General features: G+C 39.8%; 1 protein-coding gene across 1 annotated transcript; it reads right to left on the reverse strand.

The window, feature by feature from the left end:
- Window positions 1-531: 531 nt before the first annotated feature.
- ttll12 (tubulin tyrosine ligase-like family, member 12) lies at window positions 532-18,515 on the reverse strand. Its single transcript, XM_055055429.1, has 14 exons — window positions 18,285-18,515; window positions 18,028-18,173; window positions 16,633-16,831; window positions 16,375-16,534; window positions 13,535-13,668; window positions 11,578-11,654; window positions 11,335-11,451; window positions 9,535-9,729; window positions 9,268-9,379; window positions 7,704-7,855; window positions 7,530-7,611; window positions 7,064-7,132; window positions 5,589-5,727; window positions 532-2,057 (listed from the first exon to the last, which is right to left on the reverse strand). The coding sequence occupies exons 1-14, from the start codon at window positions 18,423-18,425 to the stop codon at window positions 1,906-1,908; spliced, it is 1,875 nt and encodes a 624-aa protein (XP_054911404.1). The 5' UTR covers window positions 18,426-18,515; the 3' UTR covers window positions 532-1,905.
- Between the last annotated feature and the right edge of the window lie 268 nt (window positions 18,516-18,783).

Raw genomic sequence — 18,783 nt, forward strand, 5'->3', positions numbered from 1 at the left:
AATTACAAGTCAATAAGCTCTCTCTTCACATATTTAAACAGCAGAGATTCATTAAATATGTTTTTAAATATGAGCTCATCTCATATTTAATGAATCTTACAGGTTGTTTGTGCAGGGTTACAGGTGGAGGTTGTGGCCATTAGAGAACCTCAATGGAATCCATGTTGAGAAAATGCAAACTCCTAACAAATTCAGCACCCTCACCCCAAACACACACGCATGCACAAACAATACACAAAAGTGCTCAAATTCCTTGAAATTTTAAATTTTGTCACAGTACAAGTACAACTTCAATTACAAATTTTGACTTTATTCTAATTTATATAATATACAACAAAGGTTACAATTATGAAGTAGAAATAATGTTTTATTTTGCATTTGTATTCAAAAGTTTTGATTCTTCTTTGGAAAGCTGCACACATTAAGTGACATGTGCAGCATTTGTGGAATTTTTTTTAAAGCCTTGTAATAGTTTATCACTTGGATTAGGTCTGAAATTACACTGAACCACACAGGAACACAGGACAATCCTTTAATGTAACCCATTTTTTACTTCCTATTCGAACCATGACACCAACATGATTTACAGAATGGCTGTATGTTAGGTTGTTTGACCTGCTGAAAGGCGAATCTCCTGTCATGTTTAATACTTAAGTATTAAATATGAGAGAAGAGTGGGAAGAAAAACAAAGCAAAAAAAAAAAAAAGGAAATGAAATTGATAAACAGTAAATGATTTAAGAGGATCGAATGGATCCACTCGTATTACTAAAACTGATGTTTTAGTAGCAAACAGCAAATGGTTTGAGGTCGTTTGCCTCAAACCATTCCCTCCTATTAAGCCTCAAACAGGTTTTTTCTAGGATTGTCCTCCATTACATCCAACCAATTTCCAATCAACTCTGATCAGATTAGTGGTTCTTGATTAAGAAAACCATTAATCATTTACAGGTCAATATTAACTTAATTTTAGTTTTTTTTTTTTTTTTAATGAACTAAAGTTCATTAAATTGCAGTATGGTCAGACATTTGGGTGCACCTAACTTTTGTGCTAGTGAATCTAAGAAGAAAAAGTTAGCTGCACCAGTACAAAATGTTAGTCTAGAGCCCCATCATACCACATCATGATGCTGCCATGACCGTGCTGTACCATGTGAATGATGTATTAGGTTCTCAGTTTGGCATTCTTATGCATCTTTTTGCCATTGTGTTTTGCAGGGGCAGGATCTAATGCAATTAGTTTACTTCATTTGATTTTTGGATAATGGTACTAGAGACAATTTCAGTAAATAGATTCAACTTGTCAGTTGTTACAGTTATCCACCATTTGTGATGCATTATCCATTCCCTCCTATTAAAACTTGGAACCAAACTATACAATTTTCCATAGAAATCTGATCTGTACTGCTAAAGAATGTGAACGTTTACATGTATCACATCAGTCCTTGAACTGGAGTATGTGTTAAACCACTGACAAAAGAAACCACTTAATCTTCTCAAAAACATTCTCAGTTCGCCAGATTTTTAGGATTCCTTAGTTGCTGAGAGATTTCCGTTTGGAAAAACAAACCCTGCTGCACAGTGAACGGCCTGTGAAGTTAGATGTCGTTTGACCTCACTCCAATTACGTAATCCAAATTGAAAGGGTAATTAATAATTCATCAATTAGAACACAAGATGTCATGTGAAAATCAGAAATGTCCCTATAGTTGGCCTAAAGAAGGTTTTGACGCCCCAATGTATTGGTAATTTGAACAAAGGACTACTTCTTACTTTCTGAGCAGGTCGTTTGCCTTATAACTGATTGGACAAAATATGGTGCAGTGAAACATATTTGACACTGTTTAATACTGAAAAAGCTGATAAAAGCCTAAACCATAAAGAGTCTTCTGTGGTGAAACTTTGTTCACACAATCTGAGTAACTGGACAGTTCTCAGGCTGATCCAGGAACAGAGTCTGGAACATGTGGTTGTAGAAGTCCGGATGGTAGAAGCAGGCCCGGGCACAGTCAGGGCTAAAGTTCAACTCCAGGATCTGAGGTTGCATGATCCGCTCACCTGAACCAAGAAGAACAGTTATACTGTTATTAAAATAGTACATAAAAATGAAGAGTGTCAAAGCAACACAAAAGCCAATCTAGGGCTGAAACAATTCCTCGAATGATTGGAATGCCTCGATAATTAAAATTCCTCGAGGAAAATTTATCTGTTAATTTATGCTTTATTAAGTGTTAGCAGCATTTTCAAGTTCCCGTTCTCAACAAAAGGGTGGCGGAATGCAACGTGGTGGTACAGAGCTGGTAGATGACTTTCTGTGACAAACTAAGGAGCCAAATTTTATTGCTAACATGAACAGAAAAGCTATAAATGTTTGGGCAAGGTGAGAGTTCATCTATTAAATTGTCTGGAGATAAATACATAAATGAAAAGCTGGAGTATACACTTGAACTGGAGAGGGCCTGGAAGGTGAGGACCACAGTGGTGCCTGTGGTCATCGGGGCCCTCGGGGCAGAAACCCCCAAACTGGAGCAGTGGCTACAACAGATCCCAGGAACAACATCAGACATCTCAGTCCAGAAATGTGCAGTCCTTGGCACAGCCAAGATACTGCGCAGGACCCTCAAGCTCCCAGGCCTCTGGTAGAGGACCCGAGCTCAGAGGATAAGAACCACCCGCGGTGGGTGAGAAGGGAATTATTATTTGTTCACACAATCTGAGTAACTGGACAGTTCTCAGGCTGATCCAGGAACAGAGTCTGGAACATGTGGTTGTAGAAGTCCGGATGGTAGAAGCAGGCCCATCCGTATTTGGGCCTGCTTATTTGTGAGCGTATTTGTGTATTTGTGAGCCTGCCTTCAGATTTTTGTAGAACTTTTCTTCAAGTTAACTTAGAAAGTGAGCTTTCATTGTTACAGGTTCATTTCTTAAACTTGTTAAGTAAGTTCAAATATGAACAATTGGACTGATGTTGGTATTTGATACCAACACTGCTGTTATGTTAAATTTACCAGGATTTTATTTTATAAATTTTTTAATACGACTACTCAAATAATCGTAAGAATAATCGAAAGATTACTCGATTACTAAAATATTCAGCCTTAGTCCAATCGTCATCCCTCCACCACTTTGCTGAGCAGCAGGATCAAGAACAAACCCTTTAAAGCAGAAGCATCACATTACAGTCTTAATCATAACTGTTATTTTATATTGTACAATGCAAACTATAACTTTAAAGGTCTACTATTATGTTCCCTGGAACAAGCTGGGATATGTTTGTGGTCTATACAAAACATGTCCATTACATTTAATACAAAAAATCATTCTCAGATATTGAGATTTCACTTGATCAGTTCTCAATGTAGATCATCACTTTTGACAGTAAATGCACAGATATTGTGGGTAACAGAGTGAAAGGTGGGACTAGAAGAGGCTATTGCTCATTGTTGGCTTGTGCTAAATGACAAAAAATGTTTGTGCTGAATAACACACAATATTTTATAATATATTTATTTGCAGATTTGTGACTAACAGCAGGATCATAGCCTTCCATCAGAGCATGTATTTAGGCAAGTCCCGCTCTGTTGGTGTGTCTCAAAGGACTCCTTCCTAAACTGACCTGCTCAAACTACAACTTTCCTTGGCAAGATTGCAGGGACATTGCAAGCAAAAATAAAATGAAGATTTGTTCTCTGTGACTGGGAGAATATGCAGTGACACCTGCATGACCAACAATCTAGAAGCTTTTGAAACAGCCTGTTTCAAATATGCTTCTATATTTTTTAAAAAAAAAGTGTATACTCCAGTTTTTCGTTTATGTATTCATCTCCAGTCTCTTTCATAAATGAACATTCCGCATTGTTCAGTCTATTTGCTCACCTGTGTAAATACACCTGCAGTGCTCTTCCCCACCGTTCGCTCTGAACTGTCACCAAGCAGCAGCTCCAGGAGGAGAAAAGCTGCCGTACCCCAAACATCGTGCCAGTTACATTAAGGATGCTTTTTGGTCCCCCGAAAAACAATAAAACCCCAGACATTATCATGAATCAATAAAATCCTCCCAGAGCGAACTTGAAATTGCTGCTAACACTTAATAAAGCATTGTTGGAGAAATTGTGATGTTATTAATCAAATATTTGTTATTCTCATGTGTCTTTATAATGTTATCTTTCTTATTTGCTTTTATTGTTCAGTTTCATTATAGAATTAAGAATGTTTCTATATTGTTGATTTACTCTGATTCCTTTCTCAGAAGGCCTCACTGACGGAAAGCAGAGACAGCAGTTTCCTGCAGGGTTATCTCTTGACCAGGAGATCTGCTTCGTTGAGCTGCTAGATGGCTATAAAGCCGTCACTGTGAAGATTCACAACATATTCTGTTAAACTTTGTGCCTGGAACAAGATTATCTAGTGCAAGATAATTTGTGTCTTAGTTAGTAAATGTCATTTAGCGCTGTAGCTATGTGATGAATTGTTTTCCCCTCCCTTCAGAGCTACAGCATCCTTGTGATTAGGGATTCTGAAAACAATAAAAAGAGGAGCAGACAAATGTGGTTTCAGAGTGGTTGGAGATTGTAACTGAAAAGACATCTCTATCTGTTCTCCTCGCAAGTGAAAAAGAATCTAACGCTCTTGTCTTTCCTGTGTTTGTTTAATAGGTGTTAAACCTGACAAGCATACATTAACAGATACATTTTCCTCAAGAAATTTTAATAATTGAGGTACTCGAATCATTCGAGGAATTGTTTCAGCCCTAGATTGGACTTTCTGTATTTCAATAATTATTGACTTGTATGGACTGATAACAACGTTGCACCTCTATTTTGATCATAATTTGCACAAACCAGCACAAAATTTACAAAAACCATGTTACAATTATCATGAATAATTGTAACATGGTTACCACCTTCCATCCTCTCCACCTTCTATAGAGGAACCATTGAGAGCCTGCTGACCAGCAGTATCTCCAGCTGGTCTGGGAGCTGCAAGGCCTCAGACCGTAAGTCTCTGCGAAGAGTGGTGAAGACAGTGGAGAGGATCATTGGGTCTCCACTCCCCCCTATCCATAACATTGCAGACAGATGCTGCTTAGCCAGAGCAATTCAGATCCTCTTTGACTCCACCCATCCCCTCCATGGTCTATTCATCCACTTGGCATCTGGCAGGAGATTCCGTAGCATCCGCTGCAGAACAGCCAGACTCAGAAATAGCTGTCTCCCACTGGCCATCAGACTGCTCAACAATCCCATCACTAAAACTACCTGTTGACTGCTTGAAAATATTAAGCTATATATATTTAGCAACACATTACTATTTATTTATTATGTAATTATAGGCACACTTGTGTTTCTGTGTGTGCTCCGGTGACCAAGCGATGATATTTCATTGCCAATTTTACTTATGTTTCTTTAAGCAATGACAATAAAGTAAGTCTAAATCTAAGTCTAGTTTCCATATTACCCCCAAAAAAGGCTGGATGTATTTTTTTCTTGTTGTTGTTCTTGGACTGTTTATAGAAGTAGAAGATATTCAAATGGAAATACAGAAACATACAAAAAGTGATAGTGATGATACTGGAGCTTTAAAGATTACCATTTTGCCCTTGACTCCACTTCAACATGAGATCCACAGCATAGATGGCCCGGGATGACGGATATGGACAGATTCCATACGGTGCTGGCCGAGATGAAGCGGCTTGGAAGAATTCCTTGAACGCTTTAAACAAGCCTGCCTGAAAGAGAAGCAAATGGAAACAAGGTCTTCATTAGAAAAGTCATGAGCGAGCCCTGATGTATTTGTTTGATTATAAGGGAAATACAGTAGCAATAATGTCTGCTTGATCTAAGATGCTGAGTTGCTTGCACTTTGCAAAAGAGATCTTTAGATCTTCAACAACCTTGATGTGTTATTAACCACAAGACAAGTGACAAGCCAGTAAAAATCACATTTATGTCTATGTTGAAGCAGGTGCTAAACTGACCCCAGTGTTCCTTTCTGACTAGTGAAAAGGGAAACGTACCCTTTTCACTCAATGAAAAGGGGACACATTATAACACATTACTATTTATTTATTATGTAATTATAGGCACACTTGTGTTTCTGTGTGTGCTCCGGTGGCCAAGCAATGATATTTCATTGCCAGTTTTACTTATGTTTCTTTGAGCAATGACAATAAAGTCATTTTCTGTATTTCAATAATTTTTGACTTGCATGAATTATTGTCCCCTTTTGGTGAAAAGGGGACAGACTTTTTTTTACTGGAAAAAAAAGTCTGTCCCCTTCATGCTGGAGTCCATTTCCAAACAATCCAAGTTCCAACAAATTCAGGTTTAAATCAGTTGCAGTTATTTGAGTAAATTCAAACAAATCTTTTTCATTGGTATGACACAACAAAAAACTAGGGATGGACTGATTTGAAAATTTGGGCTGACATCAATATCCAATAAAATATTTCTGTTTGGCAAATGCCTAATTATTCACTACACTTTTGAAACCATAAGAAAAAAAAATACCACATCACTGATTTCACCAATTCAACTCCCCACAATCCTTTGCTGCATCACCATCACTGTTACATAACTAAAGAAACCTTTTCTACAGAAACCCGTTAGTGTCATTTAGTTCGTTATTCAGAAGTCTTCAGCCTCTCTGTGTCACTCTGTACAGTCAGTGCGGCGGTTAAGAGGAAACTTAATCTTTAAACCCTCTATATGCAGAAGAAAAACTGAATGATGTTTTCAAGCTAACATCAGGTGAAAGAAATATGATATGCTTGTAAAATGTCCCCCCCCCCACAACAGTACAATTTTATCTAATAATAAATATTGAAAGAAGTCATCCAGGTAGTTTCAGAATTTTCCCAACAAAATAATAGGCCTATATTCCCAATTTCATCATTTAGATTCATAGACAGGTAATATGAGTTACATTTGCTTGAGGTGAAACTGTCTGTGTCCCAGGAAGTACTCACGCTAAATATTTGCTGCATTAATTAAACCAAATTAATTGAAGCTAAATATTTTATCACTAAAAAGTGGAAATAAGTTGGTCCATGTATTCTGACTTACTTCCACGTCTTTCCATGGATACTGAGGGTACTGTTGTTCAAACATGGGAATGAACTCATCATAGTGAACCTGCAATGATTCCAAAAGAGGACAGAAATTCATTCAGATCTGCATCTCAATAAACCAAAAAGATCAGTGAAAAAAATCATTTCTTTCATTAAATTAATTCAAAAAGTGAAACGTGTGTTTCTATTAATGATTAGGGATTATCTAAAACCCAAAAGCTATTTTTGATCAATACAACAGATAAACCACTGTAAGTAGATGCTAAATGAAATGTGGAATGAATCTATATACGTTTAGTAATATTAATTTCACTTTCTGAATCCAGTTGCTGAAATTTTGATATTCAAATCCACTGAGGTGACAAACAAAAGAGCTGTGCAAATGAAATTCCATCTTCATAAAATTAGAAATAACCAACAGTCAACATTTTGGAGAAGGATTCCAAAAGTAAAGCATGTACTTGTTTAAGCTGCACTCCTTCTGCGTAGTTCATAACAGTGAAGTGTTTCTGGTAGTCATCGAAATGATCCAAAGAGAAGGGCCTAAACAACAGAACAAAAATTCATTCTGCTGCCAGGTGTGCAGGAAAGCGAATCCATTCAGTTTCTCCATCTTGATGGAAAATATTCCTCACTTGTTGGCGAAGCGCAGCCAGAAGACATCGTAGACGTAGAGACACAGTGGCTGCACTGAGCGCAGCATCAGCATGTAGCGAATGTCAAACTTTACCATTCCTACTTCTTCTCTGCTGAACAGCACTGGATCATGCAGGTATTTACACACCACCTGAGGAGAACATGCACGCACGCAGACACTCTAAGCCCAGTAGTTCTGTAGACACAAACACATTTCAGCCTGGAAGCCAGAGGACAGGGAAAGTGAGCCTCTGTGTAACATCATATTGATGCCCGAGGAAACAAAAGATCATAGAAACTGTTCACATTCATAAGTAATGGATGCAGTAAAAACATCTTCAGTAAAATTTGTTTTAAAGTGAAACAACAAAATTGTGTCAGGCTTTTAGCAATTAATAGCATGATGAATTAAAATGAGCTTGATGCAGTTTTGTTTACAGAGACATCATGATCCAATTTGGCTTGTCTGTGTTTTTATTTCCATTGTATCTGTTTTCAGTTGTCATGTTTTGTTCTGGACAATCAAAATATCTCCTGGTCTCCCTGACCTGAAGCTGAAAGTCTAACCAGTCTGTGACCAGGGGCCTCACATATCAGAGTATGGAGGGTTAAAAGTTGGTGTAGAGACAAATTTAAAAAAGTGCAGCACACAAAGAAACTCTGATGTATAAAACCATGCACACACACATGCCAAGTCACCTTTCCTTTACACATCCTAATTTGCAGGAATCATAATAATTATGTATTTTACATCAAATTTGCATTTCAGGGTTCATGAGTTCATGAACCCTGAACTTCATGTTCATAACTTCATGTTCATAAGAACATGAAGTTTTCATGTTCTTATGAACATGAAAACTCCAATTCCCTCTGATTCCTTCCTTTGGAATATTCTCCATCAGAGCAAAATCCTTCCACGATTTGCACTTTTGCACTGCTATTTGTGTATGTGTGACTATCTACACTTTGTTCACCTTAAAATCATCCACCCCAACTGCTTGGAGTTAACTGCATTTTCCCTAACCCTAATCCGCATTTTCTTTTTCAGTGCATTTAAGGGTTAAATAACTCTGAATACAGTAAGGTTTCAGTGTATAAAGGTGAATTTTGGACTTTAGCAGTTTGTTATTGTGTAGAAAAACGGTTTGCATGGCTGCTGCATATTTTCAAGGCAGGTAAAAAGTTAGTGCATATTTATGCAAACTTTCACATCACGTTTATTTTTATACATGCCGACTTGTATTTAAAATATGGTGCCTCAAATTTTTTTGGACACTTTATAGATGAGGCTCCAGGATGTGTGCGGACTGCAGAGATGTTACCTGCCCAATGATGTAAAAGTCCCATCTGGTTTATAGTCTTCCATTAAAATTCTAGATCAGATATTAACCCCTTAGCTGTAATGATGACACATGATATCCTCATTGACTAATTAGAATGTCTGAATTTAACCCCTTAATTCTCACCCTCAAAACGCTTTTAGGGTGAGAGTTAAGGAGTTAAATTCAGACAGTCTGGTTTTCACGTTTGGGTTTCATCTTAGACTGACGAGTGTGGTGGTACCTTTGGTGTGCTCTCTCTCTGTCTGATGATGCAATCCAGATTACTGGTGATGTGTGTGTCCAGACCCCGGGCCAAGTTCCACGGCTTACAGATCCAGTAGTTGTCTTCTCCCCTGAAAACCAGAAAGAGGTATTTCAAACTTCCCATCTGAGTCAGTATGACAACAAGTTTAAGAAGCAGGTTGTGACGACGCCTCAAGATTTTCAAACGTGAAGCTGATTGAGAAAACAAAGCCCTGATACTGCTGAGTAAAAAACAGAATTTAACCTGAGTCGTCTCAGCTGATAATGTTTGATGAAGTGTGGAAGCTCCGTCTGGAGGTTGAAGGTCTCTGGAAGCCAGTCAGGCGTGGGACCGCCTTTCAACCTGCGGGCCACAGCAGCCAGGCAGTCCTTCACCGTCACTATGCTCTCACAGGGGAACTGGTTCAGCATGACATGAGGCCGCTCTTGACTCAGCTTCCTACCAAACACACAAATATTGCACGTGCATGCACACACATACACAAACACACACAAGTTCTGTGTGTTTGTTCAAACCCAAATCCAACTTATCTGTGATAAATATCCAACTGATGCTAAGATAATTGTTTAAGTCTCTTGAAGTTATTATAATTCTAAATAAAGAAGAGAGAAGCAAGTTATTAGTATGTTTTGCAGAGGGGGCGAAATTAAATAAGTTCTTCTTCCCTCTCCTTTTCAAATATGTAAGCTAAACTAGTTTGGTTTGATTATTTTTCATTGTTCCATTTTTGCTTTGCTCTGTGTCATTTGGGCATCGAGTGTGGTGTTAATTGTGTTTATTTTTGTTTGTTATATATTTGAAATAAAATTGAATTGAAAATGTTATTTTCTGCTGATGAGTAATTGTCCCAACAATGAGTCATGTCTGCCTCTCACTGTAACTGGATATGCTCTTCATGGCATAGATCATGTAACTGGCTCAGAGCTCATGTGTTTAACTGGGTCTAGATCAATCCTGGCCCTCAATGGCTGCTGTCCTGCAACTCTTGTTGCATGTGTTCCTGGTCCCACACACCTCAATTAAATACTGAATCACCTCCTCAGTGCAGTGAGGTTCTCCAGAGTCCTGCTAATGACCTCATTATTTGACTCAGGTTTGTTGAAGAAGAGACACACCTGCAGGACACCGGCCCCCCAGGCCTGGGGTAACTACTGCCATAAACTCTTTACTTTGTCTTTGACACAGAAGGTACCCTGGACAGGAGGTCCATTGTTTTGTGTGTTGGTCGTAATAGACAGCTGCTCACACTCAGCCAGGCTCTCCATTATCGCTACAGACACGCTCAGTAGGAAAGATTGCTGCAAAATGCAATTTTCTAGGTTTCCATAGATGAAAACCTTCACCAGTTTGAATAATAAACTGAACTTTACTGCATAAATTGACCATATGTCTGGACGTAAAAAAGTTACATAGCATATGTTTTTTATTAAGAAAATGAATTCATGCAACAAAAAGATTTTAGATACTGTGTATAAAAATCTCATTGAATGCTGGGCGATTTATACCAAAGGCAAACAAAACTAAAGGCCACTGAATTGTGGGTGACTTAATTTGCTTCACTCTGGAAGGCAGTAGGAACAAAAAACTCATTTATACCAAAGGCAACAAGGTCTGTCACCAAGAGTCACTTATGAAGTTGTTGTTGTTGGTTTGTGAGTTTGTTGTGATCTTTTTATTCTGATTGTAAATGTTTTTAGTCACCATGTGAAGCCAAAGGCAGCGTTCCACATCTGTGAACAACATTATTATTATGATAATTGAATGGGCTTTTTGACTTCTGACAACAATTTCTTTGATTAGGTTGCTAAATAAATAAACAGAACTGGAATGAAACAACCAACTTTTTTTGATTCAAGGTCTATGTAATTACCCAGCAGCAGCATCTGACTTCAACAGTTTCTAACTGATAATAATACATATTCTACTTCACTGATATTACCTTTAAACCTGCAATCCGATATTCCAAACATTTTCTGTTTGCTTAAATTGAACATGATGACTCTCTTCTCCTCCATAGCTCTGACCAGGATGTGTGGTGCCAACCTGTAGTCTTTGATGTGATCATAATTCCAAATGATGTCAGCCTCGTCCTCTTCCTCCACCAGAATGAAGCGAGGATGTGTCAGGTTGTTTCTTACTTGGGACATTTGAGTGAAGACTCTGGAATGAAAAGCAGATCAACTTAAAAGATCTGCGGCTGAACCCTTGGTATCAGGGCAGACCTCCTGAAGTCCAACTGGTTTCCAGCTTCCATCCTCCAGGGTGTATTACTGAGATGAGACTTACTTGAGGATTTTGTCTTTGGAAACAGTAGAAGGCTGGATTTCCACAGGAAGCTGCTCCTTGTTCTCTTGTGCGATGGCCTGGAAATATAAACCCAAAGGGCTTTACAGACCTGGAAATGTGTTGTTTGATTTGCAGAAGTGTCTCAGTCGATGAGAATTCAATTCAAACAGTAAAACTGATTCATTGCTCAAAGAGTGATGCAGCTGAACTCTTTATTTCTATTTATTCAGATGATTCTGGTTAACGACTAATGGAAACTAAAAAGTCAAATATTACATAAGATCAAAACATTTTAAATGCAGAATTGTTCTGATGTGGACTCGAGTCAGATTCAAGTCACTCAGTTTTGACTTGACTTGACCTGGAACCCTTCAGGGTTAAGACATCTTAACCCCAGATGTCTGGGTATTAAGAGTTTTATTTTTATAGTGTAGCTCTATAATTATTCAAAGACTTTGTTTAACTCTTATTATGTGAGTTTGTATTTTGTTTTGTGTCTAGATTATCAAGTTTTATTTGAGTTAGTTATTTTGTCTAAGTTAGTTCTTTGCTCATCTGTTTCTCTAGACATTCTTTTTCTGTCTTCATCTCCTGGTTCTGTTTTCTCAGTATTTTTGCTCTTACTTTTTACTGCTAGTTCAAGTCTTTTTGTTTCCCTGACTGTTGTTCCGTACCTCACAGCATCCTACCTTTACTTTGTTTCTTATTCTACTCTTTCCTTATTCTACAAAACTAATAAGAAACAATATTACAGCTGTAATATTTTTTATATTTTGTGCAGCTTATGCCTTTTCTTAGTTTATGCTCTTCACTTGTTTCTTTTATCTTGATTCAGCTGTTGCCTCATGTATCTCTTCTCTAGCCTTATCATGTTTCCCTGTCAAGTCTCATTTTTTTGTTTTTTTCAGAGTTCTGTTGTTGTTTATCCATTTGGCTGTTTGCAGTTACCGGTATGTTTTTTTACTTTTGATTTCTGTCTAGTCTGTTTGGTATCAGTACTCTACCTTAGCCTTTTTGCTCCTGTTAACCTTATGTTGTCATGGTTAACAGGCATCATGACATTTGCATGAGTGATGCTCATGCATATGTCATGAACATCACTCAGGAATGAGTGATGCTCATTCCTTAAATAAGGAAGTATTTTCCTTATTTAAGGAAAATGCTTTTCCTTAAATAAAGGAAACGTATTTCCTTTATTTAATCAGGTAAACCCCATTGAGATGTGGATCTAATTTTCAAGAGGGACCTGGGCAGAAGTCTGCAATACACAACAACCTGGTTACAAAACAAAACTAATGAATACAACATTTTTGTTATTAAGTAGCATTGCACCTAGGTGTTTTGGTTTTCCAGCAGTACTTTCGTTTCAAATATTTCAAATATGCTCAATAAAGAGATCTGTGAATAATCTGGAGTCACATTTCAAAGAAAACTCCACAAAGAGGTGAATCTCAATAGGCAGAGGTGCGGGGTGGAGTCAGAGCTACAACTAACTGTTTTCATTATGTTTGCGTCAGCAACAAATTTTGATAAGACAAATTCAAATATCTGGGTTTATTTGAGGCAGCCATGGTAACACCCACACAAAGGATGAGATGTAACATCATTTTAAATTACCATATGAACTACTTTGAACTTGTGGCTGCTTGCCTCTAAGGCAAAAAGAATAATCTGGGTTTATTTGCGTTCATTAAACCACGGCCACAAGTGTTGCTGTAAGTGACATCATCAGAGCACTAACCACGGCTCCACCACGCCTTCCTGCCCATCATTACATCCATAAGAATAAATACAAATGACATATTCCCTCTCTCACTTTTGTGGTAACTGTATACTCCAGACCTGAACTCTATTGTGTTGTTGTTCAACCGAGGCTGAAACAGCTCAGGGTCAAATGATCCGGAAGCCGTCATCAAAGTTTGTCCTTTGATTAAGTGTCCAAAGTGATTTTCCTCACCTCATAGTAAGAATCTGGTGGTTCTGTGACGGCACTGCTCACTCCTTCCAGATCATCATGTGTCCACGGTAACAACCGGCATCTCCGTAGCAATGGGTTGGTCTCCCCATATGCATAATCGCGGGTTAATTCATCTGTGCAAGTGTGAAAGTGGGGTGCTTGTTTACATAATCTTGTATCAAAAAACTATTTTTATTAGCTAAAACAAATCTGAAAAACGTAATTTTTAAGTAACAAAATCAAACAAAAAGTAACTGTTAGGAAAAGACATCAAAACATTAAATGGCTCCTCAAACATATAATTCCTCAGCATTTTTTTATACTTCCACACTTTCCAACTATAAGTACCTAAGCATCACATGTTTCAAGTCTTGGATCAGATCCTGTCTCTGTGAAAAGACAAGCTACCGAGAACCAAATTAAAAGAAACTAACTTTGTTTTAATTTAGTTATCTATGTGACTATAGTTCTTTAATCCCAGATGACCACAGAGGGCGCTGCTGGAATCACCGAGTCTCTGGCCATCAGTTGGGATGAAGCAGAACTCACTGTCCAGATCAGAGTTGTGCAGAACAAAGCAGAACAAAGCTTCTCCTTCTGATCCAACATAAACATATCTGCATGCTTCCTTCCTGATGTCCAACGGTATAGTGTGGAGAGGAAATGCCCTTCTAGGTCATGGAATCAATCTATAAAAATGTTTTGTTGAGGAATATTCTTTTGATAATTAACAATAATGAAACACTGACTTGATCAGAAAAAGTCAGAATAAATGAACAGTGATTCTCAGAGGTCAAGTTAGAGAGAGAAAAAAAGAAACTTAAAGCATACAATTATTCTTATATATCTTCAATACGGTGCCTTCCATCCAGCTCACTCCTGTATGGAGTGTCTCTCAGTCTTTCCCTCTCTGGTTATCTGGTACCTCTGTCCCAAAATCAAACCCAGTTCAAAGGAGATTCAGTGGAAAGGAGAAGAAACACATCTCCTCTGAAAATCTCCCTTATCAGTTTCATAAGAAAAATACCTGCTCAGAAACCTAACTTAAATTAACTTATCTAACCCTAACCCCATTCTGCCCAGAAAACTAATCAAAGTTTTATTTTCCAAGACTATGTCTAAAGACAAAGTCACTTTAATAGGCTGGAGAGCAGCAGATTCGAGAAAGGGTACCACTGTGTGTGTTTGGATCAGGCTGTGTGTTTGGATCAGGGTGTGAGTTTGGATCAGGCTGTGCGTTTGGATCAGGCTGTGTGTTTGGATTAGGGTGTGTGTTTGGATCAGGGTGTGAGTTTGGATCAGGCTGTGTGTTTAGATCTGGCTGTGTGTTTGGACCAGGCTGTGCGTTTGGATCAGGCTGTGCGTTTGGATCAGGCTGTGCGTTTGGATCAGGCTGTGTGTTTGGATCAGGGTGTGTGTTTGGATCAGGCTGTGTGTTTGGATCAGGGTGTGTTTGGATCAGGGTGTGTGTTTGGATCAGGGTGTGCGTTTGGATCAGGGTGTGTGTTTGGATCAGGGTGTGTGTTTGGATCAGGCTGTGCGTTTGGATCAGGGTGTGTGTTTGGATCAGGCTGTGCGTTTGGATCAGGCTGTGTGTTTGGATCAGGGTGTGTGTTTGGATCAGGCTGTGTGTTTGGATCAGGGAGTGTGTTTGGATCAGGGTGTGTGTTTGATCAGGGTGTGCGTTTGGATCAGGCTGTGCGTTTGGATCAGGTTGTGCGTTTGGATCAGGCTGTGCGTTTGGATCAGGCTGTGCGTTTGGATCAGGGTGTGTGTTTGATTAGGGTGTGTGTTTGGATCAGGGTGTGCGTTTGGATCAGGCTGTGCGTTTGGATCAGGTTGTGCGTTTGGATCAGGCTGTGCGTTTGGATTAGGGTGTGTGTTTGGATCAGGTTGTGCGTTTGGATCAGGCTGTGCGTTTGGATCAGGGTGTGTGTTTGATCAGGGTGTGTGTTTGGATCAGGCTGTGCGTTTGGATCAGGCTGTGCGTTTGGATCAGGCTGTGCGTTTGGATCAGGCTGTGCATTTGGATCAGGGTGTGTGTTTGGATCAGGGTGTGTGTTTGGATCAGGGAGTGTGTTTAGATCAGGCTGTGCGTTTGGATCAGGGAGTGTGTTTGGATCAGGGTGTGTGTTTGGATCAGGGTGTGTGTTTGGATCAGGGTGTGTGTTTGGATCAGGGTGTGTGTTTGGATCAGGCTGTGCGTTTGGATAAGGCTGTGCGTTTGGATCAGGCTGTGTGTTTGGATCAGGGTGTGTGTTTGGATCAGGGTGTGTGTTTGGATCAGGGTGTGCGTTTGGATCAGGGTGTGTGTTTGGATCAGGGTGTGTGTTTGGATCAGGCTGTGCGTTTGGATCAGGCTGTGCGTTTGAATCAGGCTGTGCGTTTGGATCAGGCTGTGTGTTTGGATCAGGGAGTGTGTTTGGATCAGGGTGTGTGTTTGGATCAGGGTGTGCGTTTGGATCAGGGTGTGTGTTTGGATCAGGGTGTGTGTTTGGATCAGGCTGTGTGTTTGGATCAGGGTGTGCGTTTGGATCAGGTTGTGTGTTTGGATCAGGGTGTGTGTTTGGATCAGGTTGTGTGTTTGGATCAGGGTGTGTTTTTGGATCAGGCTGTGCGTTTGGATCAGGCTGTGCGTTTGGATCAGGGAGTGTGTTTTGATCAGGGTGTGTGTTTTGATCAGGGTGTGTGTTTGGATCAGGCTGTGTGTTTGGATCAGGCTGTGTGTTTGGATCAGGCTGTGTGTTTGGATCAGGCTGTGTGTTTGGATCAGGCTGTGTGTTTGGATCAGGGTATGTGTTTGGATCAGGGAGTGTGTTTGGATCAGGTTTTGTCCTTACCACCTTCTTTCAGATCTTGGAGAGGCCAGAGCAGAGTGTAGGTCAGCTGACCCTGCATGTAGAAGAAGGGGACCATGCAGCAGCTGGGATGGTCCGAGTGCTGCACCTGGGAGCCAAACTCATCCATGATGTACCACACGGGAACTTTTTCTTCTGCTGACTGCACACACATGCACACGCACACACACAGCAGAGAAGAAATCTGAAACACATGCTGACAGAGAGGGAGCTGCAGTGCGAAGCCGTTCTCAGACTTGCCCCCTGGGACAGTTGGTAGGTTTGGTTGTATTTCCACATGCGCTCCAATATCAGCTCCACTATGTCTGGAGGGGGGACCTCACTGTGGAAGTCCACCCCCATGAGGGAGGCCATCCTGGGCAGCAGTCCTGGAATCTGCTCCAGCTGCTGCCGGGCATGCTCCACCCGGTACGTCCAAGCATGGTCCACCAGAAAAATGCTGCAGGAGGAGCGCAGAAACCCTGGTTGTGATGGGATTTCAGCAGCATGTTGTTTAAAGCATCACTATGTGTCAGCAGCAGGCATCAGCAGCTCCACCTGTGAAAATGTTCAAGCTTGTAGATCTGGAGACGTCTCTGCTCGTCTTTCTCCCTCATGCATAGTCATGAACTACTTTATTAGGCACACCTTGTTTCAGTTAATATGATAGCATTACACAGTCGACTGTCATCATTACCAGGTAACCATGTTAAGTTTTAATATGTGTTAACTCGAGCTGAAATTATCCATCAGATTAATCAGTTATTGAAATAATAGTCAACTAATTTAGTAATTGATTAATCATTAGCTAGAGTATACAAACTCAAAAAAAGACAAGTAATTAAGCCAAACCGGACAATACATATCCATATTGCATTTACAATTATGGTGAAAATTTTTTATCACTTAAGTAATATGTGATGACTATTAATCTGATGGTCATGTTTTATTTCTTTGAATTATTTCTAACATAATATATATCTAGTGTTGTATATAAAAAAGCTTAAGTGGTTTAATAAAAAATCTACAGAATGTGTTGAGTTTTTAGTAATTTGAATGTCCGATTCCTAAAATACTTATCTGCAGCCCTAGTGTTATATTGTCAGTTTCCTTTACATCCTTTTTCCTTTTTTCATGTCATTCGACAGAAGTGTGTGTGTACCATGTATTTAATACCTTGTGGGGACCATTTTTCCTGATGGGGAGCCACTGTTCAAAGCCTGGACCCCACAAGGGGAAATGTTTGTGAATCAGCGGTTAGGTTCAGAACTAAGGTGTGAATTGAGTTTTGGTTAGGGTTATGTCATTTTTGTTTGTGTTGCTTTGGTTTCTGATATATTAAAATTGTTTTTAAGTCATCCAGAGGTCACCATCCCTCCCGATCTTCCTCCAAAACAAACCAAAGTGGGTTACTTTTTTCAGTGCTCCATTAGTGCAGGTTAGTGCCGTCATTAGTGCTAATGGATGACCTTAAAAAATATATTTTAATATCTCAGAAACCAAAGCAGCACAAATGAAAATGTTATCGCCACATAAGGAGCACAAACCACTCAGGCTATTTGCTGGAATGTTTCACGTGGTGGAGTGTCAGCTTCACTCAGCTGATAGTCATTCGTGTCCTGAATAAGCGATATATTATGTTTTTACGGTCTTCACCTGGTTGGATCGGAGACTTCCAGCCCACTTTCCCGAGTAACAACCACTTTACACTCAATCACCACTCCAGAATTGCCTTTTTTCCTCTCCCCATCTTCCTCCTGCTGGACCTGCATTATTCCAAACACCTCCCCGGCATCGTAGACCTGCAGAGAGGAAGAGAACACGGCGAACCCCATAGGATTGACAGCAGAACCCACGTTAACGCGACACTTCATCCAGGTAAGCTCCGTGTGCTGAGTATGCTCAGTGCTCACCTCGTTGGTGATCTTGTGATAGAGGCTCCTCCAATAGACCTGAGGGACCCCTGAGGACTGCAGGGCCTCACCCTGCAGCCCCACGAAAGCCCCAAACCCCTCATCCAAGTCATCATTCAGTCTTTCTGGGTTTGTTGACATCTCCAGGACAACGTTCCAACTCACGTGCGAGCAGCTGCTGCAGACCAGGAAGAAAACTTCTTTTTCGTGTGTCGTTGGTAACCATTTTCAATTCGCATGGTCGCCATCTAGTGATCCGGAAAGTGAATTAGTAGTTTCTTTTCAGATTTTCCCTTCAACGAATCATCTCTCTGTCTCATTCAGTTCTGCTCTCTGTCCTGTCTCTACCTCAAGCGACCAAATCGTTTTTCTTCACTTCACACCCAGCAGTGCTCCACCTTATTATTCAACCAGCTGCATTTTACACACAGGATGTCTTCACAATATGATCTAAAGAGGCAAAAATAAAGAAAAAGTAGACTCCAACCAGTCTCATGTC

This window comes from Poeciliopsis prolifica, unplaced genomic scaffold, assembly GCF_027474105.1.
Source record: "Poeciliopsis prolifica strain line A6 unplaced genomic scaffold, Auburn_PproV2 SCAFFOLD042, whole genome shotgun sequence".
NCBI classification, from domain to species: Eukaryota; Metazoa; Chordata; class Actinopteri; order Cyprinodontiformes; family Poeciliidae; genus Poeciliopsis; species Poeciliopsis prolifica.

Excerpts from the sequence above, each read along its gene's own strand:
- ttll12 (XM_055055429.1), bottom strand. The coding sequence starts at position 18,425 with ATGTCAACAAACCCAGAAAGACTGAATGATGACTTGGATGAGGGGTTT. Across the intron at positions 13,669-16,374 it reads CCAAGATCTGAAAGAAGGTG|ATGAATTAACCCGCGATTAT; the intron begins GTAAGGACAAAA and ends ACACTTGCACAG. Across the intron at positions 2,058-5,588 it reads GTGGAGTCAAGGGCAAAATG|GTGAGCGGATCATGCAACCT; the intron begins GTAATCTTTAAA and ends TTCTTGGTTCAG.